Source organism: Microchirus variegatus (genome assembly GCF_963457635.1).
Source record: "Microchirus variegatus genome assembly, chromosome: 6".
Taxonomy (NCBI): domain Eukaryota; kingdom Metazoa; phylum Chordata; class Actinopteri; order Pleuronectiformes; family Soleidae; genus Microchirus; species Microchirus variegatus.
Window position 1 is genome coordinate 1550553 of NC_139807.1, and position 22700 is coordinate 1573252.

General features: G+C 39.7%; 1 protein-coding gene across 1 annotated transcript; it reads left to right on the top strand.

Annotated features, from left to right (window-relative positions):
- Positions 1-3538: 3538 nt before the first annotated feature.
- gdpd2 (glycerophosphodiester phosphodiesterase domain containing 2) lies at positions 3539-21164 on the top strand (the record flags this gene model as incomplete). Its single annotated transcript, XM_083891381.1, has 18 exons — positions 3539-3563; positions 3677-3816; positions 3898-4052; positions 7275-7447; positions 7586-7797; positions 10854-10957; positions 11105-11198; positions 11293-11352; positions 11438-11536; positions 12002-12092; positions 12399-12547; positions 13801-13883; positions 14039-14198; positions 15785-15991; positions 16500-16648; positions 17885-18032; positions 19551-19633; positions 20553-21164. 18 exons carry the CDS (start codon positions 3539-3541, stop codon positions 20629-20631), a joined length of 2211 nt encoding a protein of 736 aa, XP_083747507.1. The 3' UTR covers positions 20632-21164.
- Positions 21165-22700: the final 1536 nt, after the last annotated feature.

Sequence of the window (22700 nt, forward strand, 5' to 3'; positions counted from 1 at the left end):
GATCACACCACTGCTTTATCATTGTGCAGCAGTTTTACAGACCGATCTAATAGACGGTTAGTGCCACAGTTTGTCGTTTTTTTTTTTTAAATTGAGCACTCCCATCTCTTTGTTCTTTGATCCCCTCGCCAACCAAAACTTGTTTTCTGTGCATATCCCAACATGTCTGCAAAATGTTGGCACGCGACGTGTCTTCGTGCGCCCTCAGATTATCCCAACCGTCGTGGATGATGATGACGTAAAAACACTGTCAAAGCCCAAACCTGTGTTTATTATCCAGCTCCACGAGCACAGATGTTACTGATCAGATACAGAAATTCCTAAATCGAGGCTTCATCTAATGACTGCTGTATGTTTTATCAATAAGGGGCCATTCTCTGTCCAACCTATATGCACTGGTGTCTTTGCAAATATATCACTGAGTGGGACTGCGTGAGAATATTTACTTTGCACAAAACAAAATATAATGTCACTCCCTTTGTTTTCTCTTTGGATTATCGTCTGTCTCTTAACCAACCAGCTCAACCCAGGATTAAACCTAAGCTCCTGATTAACATGTCCTTGTCTCATCTCAGCACAGGGGAACATTATGTCTGTATTGTTTTCTTTTCGTGATTTTTCTAATTCTTTGTAAATGCCTAGTTTTAGTTGAGTTTTGTCTCAAATGCAACCTTTCAAAATTGACGGCAGTGAAAGAATAAATACACTTCGTATGAAACCGAAAGGATAACGTATGGGATCAATTTACAAAGACGTAAACTCGACGACAATTTTGTTAGTTTTGTAAACTATTTTTTATACAACTCTAGTTTTTTCCTTTTTATTTCAGTTAACGAAAATGTTCAGTTCAATATCAGTTTGTGTTATTGTTGACTCAAACTAGTGGCCTTCCTGCTGTGAGGCCATGATGCTCGCTACTACCTCAGCCCATGGCTCTTCAGTAAGTAAATAAATAAGTAAGTAAAGTTTAATTATATAGCACCTTTCACAGATAAAAACCAAAAAATGCTGTACGATCATAAACGAGGCAGTCCGAGATGGCCGACTTCACCACATTCACGCAACAATCCTCTGGCGGCCTCTGCTGGTCATAATTGGCAAGTGCAAGTGTGGAAGCATAAACAGACCTCTGTATCCAGATTATACTTGACTCTAGTCTTACTGAAGTGCTTTTTCCAATAACATATTCTCCTTTCTTTTTTTTATCAAGTGCCCTTGGGAAAAAAAAATTAAGATAAAAACCCTGGATTCAATCCCACGTGAGGGGAAATTCAGGAGTCACAATAACTCTGCACTGTACAACATGAACAATGACAAGTAACGGCAATAAAGAGACGTAAAACATATTATGCATTAATTCACAATTATAACGCAGTCAAGACGATCTCTCTCAAATGAACGACCGCGTGTAGAAATCGTCCCCGTCTCCATAGACGATCGCTTACGCTCTAATAATTTTATTATCTTTAGCAGATTCTTTTCCTTCACCTCCTTTAACCTTTAACGCCGCATTAAGCAATTCTGCTGCCTCCAGGTCGTCCTCCGCTCTCTCTCCCTCTCTCCCTCCCTCATTCATCCTTTTTTCATTTTTTTTCTATTCAATAAAAAGCAGGACGACACAGCGAGTTTGAACCTGTCCCAGACCGACATCAGTGCCAAGTGAAGGTAATTCACTGTTGTGGTACACGGTCGAAATGAAGTGTCTGTCAGCAGAACTTCTCAAGGATTTGACTCTTATGATCACATCATGAAAAGATATCGTCGTATTGTCAGAAACATCATATTCATTCATTCCGCACGACAATTAAAGGGCTGTTCCACGCATTTTTATTCCACCTGGTCACATTCTCTTACAGTGCTGGAATATTATTTTATTATTGAAGATTCCTTTTTTGCTCATATTGCTCGGTAGAATTTACACGAATTCTGGCATATTTTGTTCAATCCCAACTTCCTCTTGGGAAAGAGACGTGCAGATTTAAAGGTGCTATATGTAATTAAGGAAACTCGCCGAAATACCCGGCGTCATTGATAACCTGATGTTTAAAAATAGGTGGCGAAAAAAGGAGAGGAAGTTGGGTGATGGACACGCCGGTGTGGAAACTTTTCCCCCAGATGGGGAAGTAAAATATTGAATTCAATATTTAACATATTTAAGTCATCATTTAAAGGTGAAGTAAGTAGTTTATAGTGCCATCTAGAGGAGAGGCTGAAATTTACAACAAAGAACTGCTCCTCTGCTCACCCCCTCCCTTCCCTGAGCGCTACGGTGTCCTCAGCCGGTCAAATGTCGTCCTCGTCGTCTTTCTCCGTGTCACCAGATGAGGTTCGTGAGGCGAGGGAGAGGGCGGAGCTACCGCTGCCGTAGCAGACGAAGCGGAGAGAGAGGAGGCGGGACTTCAGCTACAAGTAAAGAGACGCTTGATTTGTTCTCTCGCGTTTGTCCTTACAGGCTCCGGTAGAAACATGGCGTCGTGGCAAAGCAGTAGCGGCCCGCGACCATGACTTTTTGAAACACTACGAAAATGGAACAAAGAATATTATACAGCGACGAGACAATGCAGGAGCACATAATATGTATAAAAAAGTGAATTTTGGGTCATATAAACCCATAAATACTACACAGTGTCCCTTTAAAACATCGAATGGCGCGTTTCCACCTTCCCGACGCGGTTAAGTTGCGTTTCCACTAGCAGGAGTCGGTACTGTACGCGACGTCGCCTGGTTTTTCCGGCCACTGATCGGCCAGAGAGAGTCGTCGCAGGAAGAGACACAAGAATTGAGCCAAACGGTGCCGAACTGTAGATCAGTTAGAAATCATTAATAATCCTAAAAACGTGGGCTAATCTCCAGTTAATCTTCGGTCCACCCCCCTCCAGGACCAGGACTGTACACAGCGTGCGAGACTCTGTACGAGCATGCGCCGACACGTTTTATTTCCTTCAACGCACGTCACGACGTACGACGGCGTCACTATCAATCGCCTTAAGTAACATCGTGAAAATGAAGGAATGAACTATGTCGGGGTAACAGCCAGAGGCAAAACACTTTAATGTAACACAAACCGATTAGAAGGGAGAACTCGACGCGCTCGTAACATTAGGCGAGACACTTTGACTGTAACTAGAGATGGGATTTATGACTCTTTGAGGGGTAACATTAGTAACATTAGGGAAAATTTGAGTAAACAATATTTTTTGGAAAGATAAACAAACAACAAAGTAAAGTGTAAACAAAATACACAACACTGAAATTATAAAGCATTCAACATACTTTAAAGATGTTTTAAAATATTATCGGACAAGCGAATTATCATTCATGATTGCGAAGAACAATAATTCAATTTCCGATTTTTAATAAAAAGGATAAAACGCTTTGTGTTCCAAGTTGTCCGATTGCCTGTCTTAGTCGGACTACGGCCTTTGCGCCATCTCACCATTAGCCGCTTGTTTACCTGTGATGGAAACCGCTTCAATACGCACTAGCTTATAGAAAGACACAGCGCCACCTACGGAGACGGAGTCAGACGTACGCGGCCATGAAATCGACTTTCTTCCGTCTTCGTAGGACTGGGCAAGTTGTCCGATTGCCTGTCTTAGTCGGACTACGGCCTTAGCTCCATCTCACGGTTAGCCGCTTGTTTCCCTGTGATGGAAACCGCTTCAATACGCACTAGCTTATAGAAAGACACAGCGCCACCTACGGAGACGGAGTCAGACGTACGCGGCCATGAAATCGACTTTCTTCCGTCTTAGTAGGACTGGGCAAGTTGTCCGATTGCCTGTAGTCGGACTACAGCCTTGGCATCATCTCACCGTTAACTGCTTGTTTCCCCCATGAAATCGATTTTCTTCAGTCTTAGTAGGACTGTGCAAGTTGTCCGATTGCCTGTCTTAGTCAGACTACTGCCTTAGCTCCATCTCACCGTTGGCCGCTTGTTTTCCTGTGATGGAAACCGATTCAATACGCACTAGCAAACAGAAGGACACAGCGCCAACTACGGAGACGGAGTCAGACGTACGCAGCCATGAAATCGATTTTCTTCAGTCTGAGTAGGACTCGGCAAGTTGTCCGATTGCCTGTCTTAGTCGGACTACTGCCTTAGCTCCATCTCAGCGTTAGCCGCTTGTTTCCCTGTGATGGAAACCAATTCAATACGCACTAGCTAACAGAAGGACACAGCGTCACCCACCCATGAAATTGATTTTCTTCCATCTTAGTTGGACTGGGCAAGTTGTCCGATTGCCTGTCTTAGTCGGACTACAGCCTTAGCTCCATCTCACCGTTAGCTGCTTGTTTCCCCCATGAAATTGATTTTCTTCCGTCTTAGTAGGACTGGGCAAATTGTCCGATTGCCTGTCTTAGTCGGACTACGGCTTTAGCTCCATCTCAGCGTTAGCTGCTTGTTTCCCTGTGATGGAAACCAATTCAATACGCACTAGCTAACAGAAGGACACAGCGTCACCCACCCATGAAATTGATTTTCTTCCGTCTTAGTTGGACTGGGCAAGTTGTCCGATTGCCTGTCTTAGTCGGACTACAGCCTTAGCTCCATCTCATTGTTAACTGCTTGTTTCCCTGTGATGGAAACCGATTCAATGCGCACTAGCTTATAGAAAGGCACAGCGCCACCTACGGAGACGTGCGCGGCCGTGAAATCGATTTTCTTCCTTCTTAGTCGGACTACGGCCTTAGCTCGATTACGCTGTGCATGTAAATGTGTCTTAAAGGAAGGAAACGGTATTCAATGTCAGGGATACTTGAGTAAAAGTACAAGTATCTGACCAGAAAGTTGTGAATGGGTGAATGGCAAAACACTGCCAACCCTTCTTCTTCTTCTTCTTCTTCTTCTGATTTTGTTTGGTAGTAACGAAGAATAAATGTGGTAAAAGTTGCTTTAAATATACATAATAAAGTAAAGTACAGATACAAAAAGGAATATGCTAACACTTTCACACAGAGGCTTTAATCTTAATCTGATGAGTGCTTCAGATTACTGTACTTTCACATGCACCTGAGCTGCATATTTTCAGGCTACTCCCCCCTCCACACACACACACACACACGCACACACGCACACACACACACACACACACACACACAGAACAGAACAGACAGTACCAGGTCTCATTCATTCACATTCAGCTCACGGAGGCGCAGACACTTAAATATACCGAGTCTTTTTCCCCCCGAAAGAAACGTCTTTATCGGGAGGAAACGAGCGAACAACCGGGACTTTAACGAGCCGCAAAAGTACCGTGAGTAAACTTTAACGGACGTTTATTGAACTGATGAACACATTATTATACAGCGATAACAAGTGACAGAATTATTATCATTGTTATTTTTATTATTATTACTAAATGAACGTAGTCAATACATTGTTGGTGACAGGTTAATCACGCAGTCACATGCACACGGAACTAAAAACCTTCAGTTTTGTCAAAACGGGCGTGAAAAGGATGAGCACCGAACACTGTATTATCTCATATACACGAAACGGGGGAGAAAACAACAGAAAAACACATTAAATAATATTAAAATGTCTAATTTTTTCCCTACTTTTTTACAACTTTTGCCAGGATTTCAATATTGTCAATATCCTCATAATTACACTGTAAAAACACAACTACACAGCAGGTCAGGTTGCTTTACTTATGCTAATTTGCTATAATTAGCATACACCTGCCACATTTAACTGGCAATTTACATTTAAAGACAAGATGACTATCATTTTTAAATAGATTACTTGTTGAATAATGTCTGATAATGTCTATCTGTACTAATTTAAGTGTGCCAGTTGTCTAGCGTCAGATTAAAGCGACGCACAACTTCACATTTGTGCAAAAATACCAATCAGAATCAGCTTTGTTGAAGTATGAAACTATATCGATAATCGATTAATCGGTTTGAAGCTCAAGTTCATGATTAAAACAAAATTTCTGATTGTTTTAGCTTCTTAAATTTTCTTCGTTTCTTTGAAATCATTAAAGCTGAATTATTTTCGTACGAGGACAAAAAAACAAGACATTCCAGAACATCGTCATTTCCAGTTTTGACAAACACTGATTGACATTTTTCAATATTTTCTGACATTTTATCGACAGGTGAAACGTTAGCTGCCGCTCGAGTGTATTTCAATAGAGTCAGTATCCTCATAATTAAACTGTACGTTTCAACGTAGACTCAAAAGTTCACCTGCTGCCTTAAAAACAAGAGTAAACGCAACTGTATGGTTGCTTCACTTATGATAATTTGCTATAATTAGCATACACCTCCCAAATTTAACTGCCAATTTAAAGATAAGTCATTTTAACACAAGAGATTATCGTTTTTAAGTAGATTACTTGTAGAATAATGTTTATCTGTTCTAATGTAAATGTGAACAAAGATTGGCGGATTGCACATTTTTCGGACTGATCCTTTAATCTGTTGTTGTGTTTTCCAAAACACTAATTGCAGAACTGTTAGTTCACGGCAGATTAACGTCACATTTGTTTTTTTATTCAAATAGAAAATTACAGTGTCGTGTTTTTTTTTTTGCATCGATCATTAAAAATATCGCACGACAACAACAAACAACACCCCCACTACATTTTTTACTTTCTGCCTCCAGCTGATGCTGTCAATCATCGCTGTATAAATAATCCAGGTGTCGCACAAACACGGGCACTGCTGTGTTTATGTAAAATGACCCCTTTTATGTATAATTTGATCCTCGTACTTGCAAATATGGATTGCGCGTGTGTGACATCAGAGTCAAGTGAGGTTATTAAGTAAACGGTGATGTCCTCCAGCTGTGTGACACCGACACACAAACCATAAGGCAATATTTAATTTGACATTTCTACTTTCACCTGTCGTCCTCTCAAACAAAGTGTCTCAAGTTTCTGTTTGCGACACTTCGTGTCAGTCTCGATGTTGTCTAAGCACGCTCTTTTTTTTTCCCCAAGCAACCATTTCCTGATTCCTGCTTATAAAACAACCCTAATGGCGGTGGCCTTATCTCCTCATCTTTAATTCCTTTAATACTGTGGAGGCTTGTGTTGCTCTGCAGGGAAACAAAAACAACTTAGAAAACTGGCCAAACCCCAAGTAAAAAACAAGTCCGATGAGAATCGGTTATTTTTTTTGGCGTGAACCCCCTCGTTGCTCAATGTGTTTCCACGGTGACTGACATACTTGTGGGTAATTTCCCATATCCCTTTTCGGGGTTTGATAGGATCGAAACCTGGCACGAGGTGTCAATATGTGCCCTGACATGTTCTCTAAAGCCACGGTGTGGACGTGGACGGGGACACGAGACGCCAGCCTAAACCCTTACAACTTTATCATTTCCCTGTCCTGCAGCAGCCTCCCTCTCTGTGCATGGATGTGCCTGTCACTGTGGCTGTTTGTGCTGCCACTGTCAATGCCACCATGGTGTTGGCCATTGTAAGCGCTCCCAGTGGCTGAACGCCCCCCCCCCCCCCCCCGTGCACTGAGGAGCCCATTGAGCCGCGACTGCCTTTATTAAAACCCACAGAAACCCCTCAATCTCCCTCATTTGCTTTCCGTCCTTGTCGTCTTTTTCCTCCCTCTTCAGGTTCACGGAGGAGACTGAACAGAACCCAGTCTTTTCTGGTGCGAACCCGGGTCCTGCATGCGTCAGGTGTCCACAGGGGAGTGCACAGGCTGTTTCTGCACGGCTTGCATGAGCGCGTAGAAGTGATGCCTCGGGAAGGCTGCTGCAGGGTTTGCATCTGGGGCTTGTACAGCTGCCACTGGAGGAGGAACTCTAGTGGAAACAAGAGAAAAGTAAGTACTTTTTTTTTACTCATATTTCCACACGTGTGCAGGCTTTCTCGAGGTACTCTGGCTTCCCCCGTACAGTCCAAAGACGTGTGGATTAGAGATTAGGTTATTTTCTGAGTTTTGACCCTGTGATGGACAGGATGACCCGTTCAAACTTCTAGTCGGGCTCCTTCCACGACCGTTAAAACAGGACTAAGTGGTAGAAGATGTTTTGTACGTTCAGAGATGGTTCTGTGGCGACTGAAAATCATACACTACCGTTCAAAAGTCTGCGGTCACTTAGAAATGTCCCTTATTTTTGAAGGAAAAACACTTTTTTTAAGTGAATGAATGAATCAGAAATAGACTCTATACATTGTTTTTTATTTTAATTTTATTCATTGTTTTTTTACTATTCTAGCTGCAAAAGTCTGTTTTTTAATGGTACATAGGTGTATAGAGGCCCATTTCCTGTGTTCTAATGGTACATTGTGTTTGCCAATGGCGTTAGAAGGCCATTGGATGATGAGAAAACCCTTGAAAACCCTTATAAAATTGAATAAAAGTCATAATTTCTAATCTTGTCAATGTCTTGACTATATTTTCTTTTCATTTTGATGAATAAAAGTGTGAATTTTAATGAAAAACACAACAAAAATTGTATTGGTGAGCCCAAACTTTTTAATTTAACTTAATTTAAGATGATAATCTATGTATCTTCAGTCTTGTTTATAAACTACCTAAAAGGGAGCAAAGACAGTAAAGATAAAGATAATAAATTATAAACATGCGTTACCAATGATAAAAGTACACTATATAAAGGTATTAACGCTAAGACTATTAAAAAAAATTAAAATAGATTGTATAATGTACATTATAGACATTTAATTTCCACTATATACACAGTATGGACTTAATATTTACATTCTAAACAAAGTTTGAACATGGCAAGTTATATAGGTATATTGCACTTATGTATATTTACAGTATAATATAGTGTAAATATACATAAGTGCACGTGGTAGGGAGGAAGGAGGGGCCTGGTTATGTGTGCGTCATTTTGAACAACATGTTTAATTGCTGCTATTTACTCGAACAGGTGTCCCTTATAATACAATTTGCTCCACAAAACTTTTCAGCAATTGCACTTTTCAGTTTTCCCTGCACGTCCACGAAGCACTGAGCCTTTACAAAATCCCCGTAAGCCAAGATTAACATTCCATTAGAACTGAATTAAGAAATATAAAAAACGCTGCCAAGAAACAGAGCAGCCATACCTATGCTGGTGTTCTTCTAATACACTTAGTTTATCACTTTGTTCGGGTAACTGTAAATATGCAATCAAACACGCATAAATGTGGCCATGATTAAGGTGCAGAGTATGCACCTGTGTGCCAGGAAAAAGAAGAGAACGTGCAGGTCTTAACAGGCTTCACCTGGCACAGGGTTATCAGGTGGGGGGGGTGGGGGGGGGGGGGTAGAGGATGGCACGCTGTTATTTTGCAGAATTGTGAGGACAGAACAGTTGTTGCCCAATGAACACGGAAGGCTTGTTTGTGTTTGGATGTCATCATACGTTTGCAAGGTGAGAACCAGACAATGGGGAAAAATGTTGGAGTCGTTCCAGTGGGACAGATTCTGTGTGGAGTTCCCACAGAATCAAAATCATGCAAAATGAGTTAGGGATGAGGTGATTTGGACGCTCTAAATTGACTGGTTATTCATTTGTGCGCCACCATTCAAAAGTTTGGGCTCACCTATGCCATTTTTGTTGTGTTTTCCATTAAAAGTCAGACTTTTATTCATCAAAAGAGTTGCAAAATTAGTCAAAGACATGGTTTAGACGTTGACAAGATTAGAAATAATGACAATAATGAATAATTTACCACATTAACAATCTATAGAGTGTATTTCTGATTCATTTAATGTTATATTCATTGAAAAAAAAGGTGCTTTTCCTTCAAAAATAAGGACATTTCTAAGTGACCCCATTGTGATTTGCTCCATTTGCCCCCCACTGTGACCCTAATGTGGATGGAATTAGAATCAGTTAATTATGCACATGCACCAATTAGCAGTAGTGGATTTTCATTTAATTAAGTCCAAATACGTCATTAATGTACTTAAAAAAAAATCATGTATCTGTATTTTACCTTGTTATTTATATTTCTAGCAACTTTTACTCCACGACATTTCCTCTAACTGTCTTTGTTAGTTGTTACTACCAAATAAAATCAGAAGAAGAAGAAGTTGTTAATGGTCTGTATTTGTATAGAGCTTTTCTAGTCTTGATGATACAGTTACAGTTTTGCCATTCACACGTCTTCCGTATGCTTCGACATGGGGTAAAATGCCTTGCTCAAGGACACGCATATAGGAATTGAACCCACAGAACATAACTCTTACTTAAGATTGAGCATTACTTACTAAAACAAAGTACATTTTATATCAGAAAAGGACTTTAAAATCGGAGAAATGCCAACCGTTTCTGAAAGCTGTGGTTATTACGGTAATTTCGGAATCAGGATAGAGTTGAGTTTTTGGACATTGAGACAAAGACTCAAACAAATGTTATTGTAAATATGTTTTATACTGTTCAAAATTAGAGTCTAACGACGCAAAATCTGCTGTTCGTGTACAACTGCTGTGTTTTCTTCAAAATAAATAAAACCTTTCGTATTTCCTTTCATTTTAAATGATTAAAACAATACTTTAAAACTGACAGATATTGGATGTTATTCTGGAAAAATGGGCAAAATTGACATTTTGAGTGTAAGTTGTAAAGGTACAGTAAACGGTTGCTCGGCAGCTGAGACTCTACTGACTGCAATGATTGGTAGACGGCGGTAGGTGGCGCCACATGCCAAAACGATATTTAATATTTAATGCGTATATTTTGTCTGTACTGTTGTTGTTGTTGAGTTCAGTTTGTTATATGAACATTATTCCTGAGTCTCTGTGACACATTAGGAGGATTTTATGATTTATTACATAATGCACCTTTAAGTAATATTCCCTTCACTCACCTAAATTTGTGGTTAAATGATAAACCGACGTTTTTTTTTATTGTGATTTTTCAGCACGCCTGCTGCTGGTTCTCCGTGGTCTCGTTGGCGTCCTTGCTGTCTCTGTGCTGGATGTACATTTGTCTGGTTACCTTTAATGACCGCGAGGAGGTGAACGGGTGAGTGACGGCGAACGTTCACGCGCGCAATCGGCCGCAGAACAAAAGCCTCCGATTCCTCTGCCTTTCTTTCCCTTTGTCTTGTGTCTTTATGACGACCTTTATTCTGGTAACCTCGCGCTGCACCTTCTATTGTCCCGTGATTAGGGAGGGCTTCAAAAAACTGAAGCGCTGGGTGAACTGGTTCATGGTGGTGATCGTCGTTTCTGCAGTGGTGACCAGCTACAGTGTTCTTCTCCTGGTGAGGATTTGACTGTCAATCACGTCGTGTTAGGAGAGAGCACGTTATTGCGTTTTTGTTCCATGTCACAGTTTCATGTTTTGTTCATTTGCAGCTCTTTGCGCTGTTCCAACGAGCCTTAGGAGAACAACTCGCCTTACACTGGATCCACAGGGTATTTTTCTTTTTTAATATTATTATTATTATTATTTTTTGTTTGATCTGAAGAAATTCTTTTCATTTTTGCTTTTTCTGCACAGATCTTTCTGTTTCTCGGGGTGATACTCATTGCTTTTGGGGTCACGGGGATCAGCATGGAGTGGCCACAAGAATGGCCCACGGTGCCTCTTTCACTACAGGTACACGTCTGTGTGCGCTAATGCTAATCATTTACATTTAAATGTCGTCTTTTGCTTGTTTTTGACATGCATATGCATGCATGATAGATTAGCTTACACTCAACTTTATTATCAAAGTTCAAAAGTTTGGGGTCACTTAAAAATGTCTGGTTTTTAAGGGAATATGTACATAGGTGTATTGAGGCCTATTTACAGTGTTCTAATGGTACATTGTGTTTGCTGATGGCGTTAGAAGACTATTGGATGATCAGAAAACCCTTGTATTTGGAATAAAAATCATTATTTCTAATCTTTTTAAGATCTTAACTATATTTTCTATTCATTTTGCAACTGTTTCGATGAATAAAAGTGTGACATTTAATGGAAAACACAACAAAAATTGTATCGGTGACCCCAAACATTTGAACGGTAGTGTAAATAACAAAGTGCAATCAGCTAAAATCCTCATCGCTCTCTCTTCACCAGGCCACAGGTCCGTTCTTGCAGTTCGGTGCCGTTGGAGCTCTGACGCTGCTCAGCTCCTTTGTCTTCCAGGGCTTCCATCGGGCTAAGAAAGGTACGTACGTGCAGAGACTAGAGACTAAAACTGCACGTACTGTGTAGATATGACTCGTACTGGATAATAACACCGCCGTGTAAAAGCCACAACAGTTTCTCCCAGACGTCAACACTGTCACGACTTTGCAATAACATTGTACACGTCTGTTGTGGGAACTGAGGAGATTTCATGTGGCTTTGATTCTTCCAGATCGACATGAACGTGAAAACATATACAGAATAAAGGACAAAATTAAACAACATCAAAGTGAAACTAGATTATTCACCCAGGTGCTCAGCAACAGTTCTGTTCGTCTGTCCTCAGCCGGCTCTAAGGTCCTCATCGCGTTCGTCTTCGTCATCGTGTCGGCCGCCGTCTTCCTGTGTCCGCTGTTCATCCGCTCTCCGTGTCTGGTGGAGCTGAGCGAGTTACCCGAGAAACCGAAGCTCGTTGGCCACAGAGGAGCCCCGATGGTGAGCTGTATTTAACGCTCTTAAGAGACACAGGACACATGAAACTTTGTGCTTAAAACTGAGGTTGTTTTTTTTTTTCACATGATTTAACCCTTAAAAATCATCTGTTTACATGTTAAAACACCTTTGCATTTCAGAATTTGAATATACTCCCCATATTTTACACTGCCGTTCAAAAGTTTTGGGCTCACCTATACAATTTCTGTTGTGTTTTTCATCAAAAGTCACACTTTTATTCATCAAAAGAGTTGCAAAATGAATAGAAAATATGGTCAAGACATTGACGAGATTAGAAATAATGATTTTTATTCCAAATAATAATTTTGCCCTTTCGTCAAAGAACCAGCAAAACTGTTTTCAGCTGTGCTAACATCATTGCACAAGAGTTTTCAAGGGTTTTCTAATCATCCAATAGCCTTTTAACGCCATTAGCAAACACAATGTACCATGCTTATTTCAAATTACCGTAACTCCTCGCTTTTTCTTGCAATTTTAATCATTTGAACTGCCCCTGAAAGCTGTGAAAAAACTAAAACTATCATTTACAAGATTCGGATTTATTTACACAGAATATACCTCTAAAACTTTGCTAAACTCCAAGAAACCACACCAAAAGTTTGACTGAATCCTCCCTCTGTCACACAAACGCCGCCTGCAGCTGCTGCTCATTTCCTCCTTCTCCCTACACGGCACTCAGTCATTACCGTAATGCAAGTAATGGTACCAGAAAGCCCCATTTCACGGCTTTCAGGGGCAGTTTGGAATGATTAAAATTGCACAAAATAGCGAGGAGTTACGGTAATTTGAAATACACACACGCTGCGGTGTCACCGGTGATCTCTGTGGTTGTAAAAGGGTTAAAAACCACACAAAAAAAGTGTTTTTCCTTAAAAAATAAAGGACATTTCTAAGTGACCCCAAACTTTTGAACAGTAGTGTAGATGTATTCTCACTCTGGAATTTTTGAATATATAAACCCTGATCATTCAGTATATTCCGTCACTCCGGTGACCTCGTGTTTCTGAACCTACTGAAGCTTCTCCAGATCGTGACGCTGCCTTCACTGGGCCTTGTACAAGAGGCTCTCACCAGCCAGTGCATGTACTTATAATAAAGAGCTTGCATTATGGAGGCGTATTTGATGTTAGGAGTTGTATGTTTTCACAGGTTTTACACTTGAGTTAATTTGAGAGAGTTTCAGTCACGTGACATCACAGGAATCTCACCCGTCTTGTCCTCACTGCGTCTCACAGTTGGCTCCAGAGAACACCATGATGTCTTTCCAGAGCAGCGTCGCGTGCGGCGTGACGGCCTTTGAGACTGACGTTCAGGTCAGGTATGGTGAAAATCTAATTACTTCATTATTTACTTCCCTGACACCTGTCAAACGTCGTGTCCTTGATGTCAGAGCAGAGACAGAAGCAGTTCAGCGGTATGATGAGTTCAAACTTGTCTTCTTTTGTTTTCTGTGTTATCGTTTCTCTAATCCAGCAAAGACAGAGTTCCCTTCCTGATGCACGACAACGGCTCCGACTTCCTGTTGAGGACGACCAACGTCAAGGGGAAGTTTCCCGGCAAACGCTTCAACTACAGCGCCGACCTGACCTGGGAGGAGCTGCAGGGTCTGAACGCAGGTGACTGGTTCGTGAAGGTGAGTGTGATCATCCTCCTCCTCTTCCTCCTCCTCATCCTCCTCCTCCATGCTTCAGCCACAGAAGCTATCCTTTCTTTGGTTTACACTAGCACGGGTATTTTTTGAAAACTGAGACTTTTTCCGCTGCGTTGGTGCCTTTCGTTTACACACAAACGGCGATTTCGCCTCTGAAAACTATTCTTTCTAAAAACTCCAGCAAAAGTGGAGATTTTTGGAAAACTCCCGTTTGCACGTAAACGGAGAAAAACGAAAAAAAACCCCCCCCAGAGTTTTAGGCAATCTACGCTCCAAAAATGCGACCTTTTTACATTTGGTTATGATCATTTTTACATGTTTGCATTTGCAAACACAGCTCCTATATTACGTAGAGGAGCAGAGACGTATTAGGGCTCAGAGCTCATCGATTTCAGAACTTCTCCTGTCATGAGCCAGACCACGTCAGCGTCAACGGTTTTGTGTCCGACCTGAGCGGACTGCTGTCAGGTGGGTGAACTTTGAGAATGAGGAGTGGCGTGACAATTTAAGGATGTCGCGATCATCGCTTCTGTCACTTGTATCGTTACGTCCATACATTGAGGCAAGGCAAGACAAGGCAAGTTTATTTGTATAGCACATTTCAACAACAAGGTAATTCAAAGTGTCAATTATTTGATACACAGTGTAAAGACTTCAGAACTGGACTGATATGATCTACTTTTTTGGTCTTCGTGAGGACTCTAGCAGCACAATTCTGAATTAGCTGCAGCTGTCTGATGGGACTTTTTGGGGAGACCTGTAAGGACACTGTTACAGTCGTCCAGGCTGCTGAAGATAAATGCATGAACAAGTTTTTCCAAATCCTGCTGAGACATAAGTCCTTTAATCCTTGATATATTCTCCAGGTGGTAGTAGAATGACTTTGTCACTGTTTTAATGTGACTGTTGAAGTTTAGGTCTGAGTCCATGACGACGCCTAAGTTTCTGGCTTGGTTTGTAGCAGGACCATTTGAAGCTGGGTACTAACTTTTAATCGTTCCTTCATGGCTCCAAAAACGATAATTTCAGTTTTTTCTTTGTTTAATTGGAGAAAATTCTGCTCCATCCAATCATGGATTTGCTCAATGCATCTACTCAGTGCTTGTATTGGGCTCCTGGTGATAGGGTTATGTAAATTTGTGTGTCGTCTGCGTAGCTATGGTAACATATTTTGTTGCTTTTCATTATCTGAGCCAGTAGGAGCATATAGATGTTAAACAGAAGAGGCCCCAGGACGGAGCCTTGGGGAACTCCACATGTCATTTTTGCATGCTCAGATGTGTAGTTACCTATAGACACAAAGAGGGTCAGAGGTCAGTCGTTGTTGTTGTCGATGAGGATTCTGATTGGCTCGTATGGCTTTCTCCTTCTTCCTACACTGCCGCCCACAGGCTTGGCGTAGCTATGACGGCTCTGGACAGCTTATTTATGCAGGTTCATATAACCGAAAACGTTTTTTTAAAACGATGATGTGTGCGCAAAGTTATTTTGGAAAACGGAGGAAAAGAAAATATCTGTTTTTTTAAAAAAAAATCCAGCTAGTGTAAATGTAGCCTTTGTCTCTGCAGACGGATCCTTTCTCTTCAGTGAGCCGGCTCTCGGAGCAGGAGAAGCGAGCCGCTCGGAATCAGACGGTACCGTCTTTACGTCAGCTCCTCGACCTCGCCGAGCAGCACAACGTCTCTGTGATCTTTGACCTCTACAGTCCAGACCAAGAGCGCGACACCAACGACACCGTTAGCACCATTCTGCGCTCTGGCATTGACCCGAGACTGGTAAGAAGACCAATAATAATCACTAATCACTGTGATGCTAATGGATTCAGAGCTGATTATTTTCTCGATTAATCGTTTGGTCCATAAAATGCTAATTGCACAAGGGTTTTCTAATCATCCAATAGTGATTAGCAAACGCAATGTACCATTAGAACACTGTAAATGGGCCTCTATACACCTATGTACATATACCATTAAAATTGCAAAGTGTATTTCTGATTCATTTCATGTTATATTCATTGAAAAAAGTGCTTTTCCTTAAAAAAAAAACAAGGACATTTTTAAACTTTTCAACAGTCGTGCATTTTATCCTGTGCGCCTTAAAATGTGTTTTTTCTTGTTTCCTTGCTGGCAGCCATGTCTGCAGTGAGAGCCGAGCGTCTGCGTCTCAGGCCGGGACACGCAGCATGTCGGCTCTGTGTCAGTGGCCTCACATAACACACACCTGCACTGAACTGTCACACTCACAGCTGTTGTGTTTTGTCTTCTTATTTTATAAAAAACAAAGATCCTCTGGCTTCCGCCGGCTGAGAGAGAAGCCGTGATCTCGGCCGCGTCGGGTTTCATCCAGGTCTACGACAGCGAGAGTGAAATGTTCGACAAAGGAGGAGATCACCTGAATGTGAAGTACAGCCGGCTGAGCACAGACAGAATCAGGTTAGAATCTAGATGTGAAACTGAATACGCCAGTGTCGACTTCTGCTGCCAGAGGCCACACACACACACACACACACACACACACACACACACACACACACACACACACACACACACACACACACACACACACACACACACACACACACCTTCTTGTACTTGCAGCATACTGAGGACCAGGTATAAGTGCTAACAAAGTGAGGACCAGCATTTCCACTTTATAAATCAACACAATTATCACAATATCTACTTCATGTATGACATTGATAAAGAACTACTGGGTGCAGTACCATAACATGTCTGCAGGTGGAGCCCCAGAGCAAAACGTGTGTGAATCACCAGGGCTGGAAAATGGGTATTTGTACCAAATTGTACCAAAAAAATCAGAGTATAGCATGTTTACAACTTGATTTCATCGAATACAAAGTGTGGACCGGCCGAAATGTCCTCACTTCATAAAAAATTACCTCACTTTGTTGGTTATAAACCCTCCCTGGTCCTCAGTATGCTGCAAGTACAAGAACACACACACATTCTTGTACTTGATGCATACTGAGGACCAGGTAAAAGTGCTGACAAAGTGAGGACCAGCATTTCCACTTTATAAATCAACACAATTACAAATATCTACTTCATGTATGACATTGATAAAGAACTACTGGGTGCAGTACCATAACATGTCTGCAGGTGGAGCCCCAGAGCAAAAAGGGTCAAAATTTGACAAAAACATAATACTTATACTATGTCGACCAACATTTTTTTTTTAAAATGACCAAAAATATTTGGTCCAAAATTTGACAAAAACGTCATACGATACTATGTCATCAAAAATTACTATTACTATACTACTATAATTACTATACTATACTATGTCGAGTATAACATGTTATAGCAACCTAAGGAAGTGATTTCAATGAAAACAAAGTGAGGACCGGCCAAAATGTCCCCACTCCGTAAAAATGACCTCACTTTGTTGGTTAAAAACCCTCACTGGTCCTCAGTATGCCGCAAGTACAAGAACACACACACACGTGTGTTCATTAAAAAGTGTATGTGAAGCATGCTGAAACACGGTGATGGTGCCTTCAGGGATGTGAAATATCTAATGGGTTGTTTTTAGAAAACATTTAATTTCAAATATCATTCATCTTCAAATAAGGGTGGGTCCAAAATATCGATTATATTCATATTCAAATGTAATAATATCACACTTTTTTCTCGTCTCGTGTCCGGCAGAGAGCTGCGTGAGAAGAACGTCACGGTGAACCTGTGGGTGGTGAATGAGCGGTGGCTGTTTTCTCTGCTGTGGTGTGCAGGCGCCTCTTCTGTTACGACCAACTCCTGCCACCTCCTCAAAGACGTGGATCGGCCCGACATGCTCATGGTGAGTAAAAACTCATGTTTTACTTTTCTGTTTGTTTCACTGTCATTGTCAGGGCCGTATATATTAGTGCTGCCAAGCGTTAACGCGTCAACAGGCGTCTAGCGGCGTCAACGTTAGCGCACGTTAGCGCGCGTCGCGTTTCCATGACGACTGACCGGAAAAAGACTCACGTGACGTCATGGTTACGTGACTGCGGATTGTTAAAATGAGTCTGTAAAGTAACGCTCAACTTTAAAAACAGAGGCACACATACGCAGAACACAGGTACGCTGTTATTTGTAGCGCTGCTCTTTTCCTTTAAAGGGACAATATGTAGTATTTATGGGTTTATATGACCCAAAATCCACTTTTTTATACATATTATGTGCTCCTGCATTGTCTAGTCGCTGTATAATAGTTTTTGTTTCATTTTCGTAGTGTTTCAAAAAGTCATGTAAAATAACATGGTCGCGGGCCGCGGTTGCATAGCCACTGTTAGCAGCGAGATGCCATGTTTCTACCGGAGCCTGTAAGGACAAACGCGAGAGAACAAATCAAGCGTCTCTTTACTTGTAGCAGAAGTCCCGCCTCCTCTCTCTCCGCTTCGTCTGCTACGGCCGCGGTAGCTCCGCCCTCTCCCTCGCCTCACGAACCTCATCTGCTGACACGGAGAAAGACGACGAGGACGACATTTGACCAGCTGAGGACACCGTAGCGCTCAGGGAAGGGAGGGGGTGAGCAGAACAGCAGGTCTTTGTTGTAAATTTCAGCCTCTCCTCTAGATGGCACTATAAACGACTTATTTCCCCTTTAATAAACAGACGCAAGCGGTGCTAAAAGGAGCTAATGCAGCTAACGGAGCTAACTGGTAAGCGGTGCCTGGACTCTGATATCATAAACATGACGTCACGTGCTTCTTTTTCCGGTCAGTCGTCATGGAAACGCGTCATGCGTTAACGTGCATTAGCACACGTTAACCTATTGCACAGCACTAATATGTGTGTATATATATCTATATACATATGTATATATGTATTTATATATTTAAGATAACAACATGCATTTTCTGAGTCAACGTTAGCATTCATTTTGAATCGGGAGTCGTGATAATTGTGCAAAACTCTGAGTTTTTCTTTTATTTTTGTTCATGAAAAACGAGCCAAGCGAACTTTGAACTGTTATATATCGTTGGAGAAAATGTAGCCTCTGTATGTACATATATATATATACATATATTTTAACATAGTAAATAAGGCGCAATGTTTAAACTGCTGCTGTCACTTCATTCTATTTTAAACTGCTTCCCTCACTTTATATTATTCCGTTGCACATGTGCACATATATCTTATCTCAAATCTCAATTAAGTCTGTCTAAATAAAGCAGCCTAGCTAAATTGCTAAAGAGCTAAATTGTACGTCAGTCCTTGAGTCCTTGAGAAACATCACTCTGTCCTGCAACAGTGGCAAAGACGGTGATTTGACCACAGGTTGTGTGTGTCTGTGTGTGTGTGTGTGTGTGTGTGTGTTTGTGTGTTTCAGTCGCCTCGTATGTACAGAATAATCTGGATTGTCCTGGACGCGTCGTCCTTTCTGGTCATGATTGTGCTCTACATGATTCAGAGGTGAGTCGATACACGAGTGTGAATATTTGAAAGTGAATGAGTGAATAAATGGACTCACCCTCGCTCTGTTGTTTCTGCCAGGAAAACACACAGTTTGTGCCTCAGCAGAGGTAGAGTAGAGTTTTGATTTTAACGAATCAGGGTTAGGACTGCAGATTATTAATCACGTATTAATCTGTACAGCAGGGGTCTCAAACTCAGACGAGTCAACGTTTAGCAGAGATGGTCGGTGAGATATCATGATATTGCAATAATGATGCTTTGTTACAGTAGGTCACGGAATTTCAAAATAAAAGCATTTATTTTGAAATAAAACCATATAAAGTTCACAATTATGCTGCAAAATGAATTTGTATTATAACTTATAACGCAGGTTTGAGACCCCTGCTGGAGACTTTTCACAATCATTTCATTCATTATTATTATTATTATTATTATTAATAATAATAATAATAATAATAATAATAATAACCCCGTAAAATGTTTTTACTAATTTAGCCAAAACCCTTAAGGCGACATCTTTGTGATTTGTAATTGTAATGTAGTTCACAGTCATATAAAACAATAATAAAAAAAAAGAGCATACAACAAGGGAATGTGATGATGAAAATAATCCCAGATTAATTTAGCGTTTATCATCAAATTAACAATTAACAACCATGCTGTTTCTTTTCCATGTAATGTATTGACAAAACTAACACTACAGTAGACTGTATACTGTACATATGCATATATATATATACATATATATATCAGATGTTGCTGAGATTATACTGTATTTACACTTCTGAATGGATTAAATGGAACTTCCCATGTTAAATTTAAAAATTGAAATGGCCGCCCCATCCGTAAACTGGATTAAAGTCCGTTTTGGCCAGTTTGTGACTTGTTTTGTGTTGTTTTTCTTGCCTCCAAACAGGAAGAGAGAAGCAAACAGACTCTATATCAGCCTGGAAAGAGAAAGAACTCTCTCCCTTCTTACCCACCGCGTAGACTGAAATCTACTCGTCTTCTTTTTTTCTGGAATGCACTGCACAAAATTAATCAAGAGAAAGAAAAAAAAACGAGTTATTGTGAAATATCTCACACTGTATTTTTATAAATTGTATTTTTTTAACAATAAGATGTGACTTTTTTAAAGCCAACCGTTACCAGCACTAGGTCACAAGTCTGGTTTTTATTAAATGAGGTTCTCGTTCTCTCACTGAAATTATGATTGTTTTATTATAATGTTTTGTTTTTCTTGCACCTTTAATGTTATTGTATTTTCCTGTGATGTTTTGATTTGTCTCAAAATCCATTTTAAAGGCGACTCCCACTGTGTTAAAGATGCATCAGAAGCACTGTCATATACATATATATATTTATGTGTAAACCTCTACTGTATATACTTTTTGTTTGTTTGTTTGTTTTAAGACACTACAGAGATATTTTATTTGCTGTGAAAAGAATATGCGGATTCTCTAAAACTCAAATATGGTGAAAAGAAAAAAATATTCATCAGAAAAATGTGAAAAAAAACTCTTGTTCATTTCAGTCTAGTGGCAAATTATTATTATAATATAAGTTTGTAAAACAGATTAAAACTATCTCCTCACACTTTTTAATACTCTGTTGATATTATTATTTGTTTGTGGTAGTTTATTCATTCATTTATTTACTTTAATTACAACAGTCAAGATGTGCATGTTTCCCCTCAGAACTGCAGAGCAGGCCAAGCGCCACAAGGGGGCGTAAAGAGTCTTCTCTTCTCTGTTTAACCGATTCTACTCAAGTCAAATGAAGTACAAGTAAAAGTACTGGTCTAAACATGTACTCGATATTAAGTATGTAAAAATGTAGCTTGTTTAAAGTGTAGTTACTTTTTAACAAAGTTAGTATTCTTTCTTTCTTTGTGTCATGCAAAAAGGAAAAGTGAACACAAATCTCACATGAATGGTTTGAATTAATTAAATGAATTAACAACTTTACAAATTAAATTGCTGACAAAATAAAATATGTAAACACATTTGTCTCAGTCAGAATAGGTCAAAGGTCACATATGCTTCATCTTTTTCATGCACAATTAATTTATTTTTTGCTACTTTTAATACAGGCTTTTTTTTTTTAAACAAACATTTAAAAGGCCCCCCCCCCCAAAAAAAATAATTTCCTGAACTTTTCTTTCAAAAACGTTATTTTTCCACAAAAGTGTTTTATCTTCGAAAAGTTTTTTCAAAAAAGTTTTTTCAAAAAGTTTTGATTTTTCCCCAAAAAAATTTTTTTTTCCAAAAAGTTTTTTTTTCAAAAGTTTTTTTTTTTCAAAAAAGTTTTTTTTTTTCAAAACACAAATTTTTCTGTTTTTTCAAAACACAAATGTTTCTGTTTTTTCAAAACACAAATGTTTCTGTTTTTTCAAAACACAAATTTTTCGGTTTTTTCAAAAAAGTTTTTTTTTTTTTTCAAAAACGTTATTTTTTCCACAATAAGTGTTTCATCTTCAAAAAGTTTTTTTTTTTTCCAAAAAGTTTTTTTTTCAAAAGTTTTTTTTTCAAAAAAGGTTTTTTTTTCAAAACACAAATTTTTCGGTTTTTTCAAAACACAAATGTTTCTGTTTTTTCAAAACACAAATTTTTCGGTTTTTTCAAAAAAGTTTTTTTTTTTTTCAAAAACGTTATTTTTTCCACAATAAGTGTTTCATCTTCAAAAAGTTTTTTTCAAAAATTATTTTTTCCAAAACAGATTTTGTTCAAAAAACGAATTTTTCTCAGTTTTTTTTTCAAATTTCTTTTTTTTTTTCTGTTACTCCGTAATGGATGCGATTACTCTATACGAAGTACAGTACATCAAATAAAACATACATAAGTTAAAGTAAAATTACACATTAATAAAAACAAAAAACAAAAAAACTTTAAAAAGTACATAAAAACCTACTCCATTACAGTACCGCGAATACATGTAGATTATAATCTCTGAAAAGAAATACTTTTGCCCTCTCTCCTGCTGCACATTCTCATGTGTAACACTCTTTATCTACCACCAGATGGCGCCAGAAGAACAGGCAGGCGGTATAACGGCAGGACTTTTT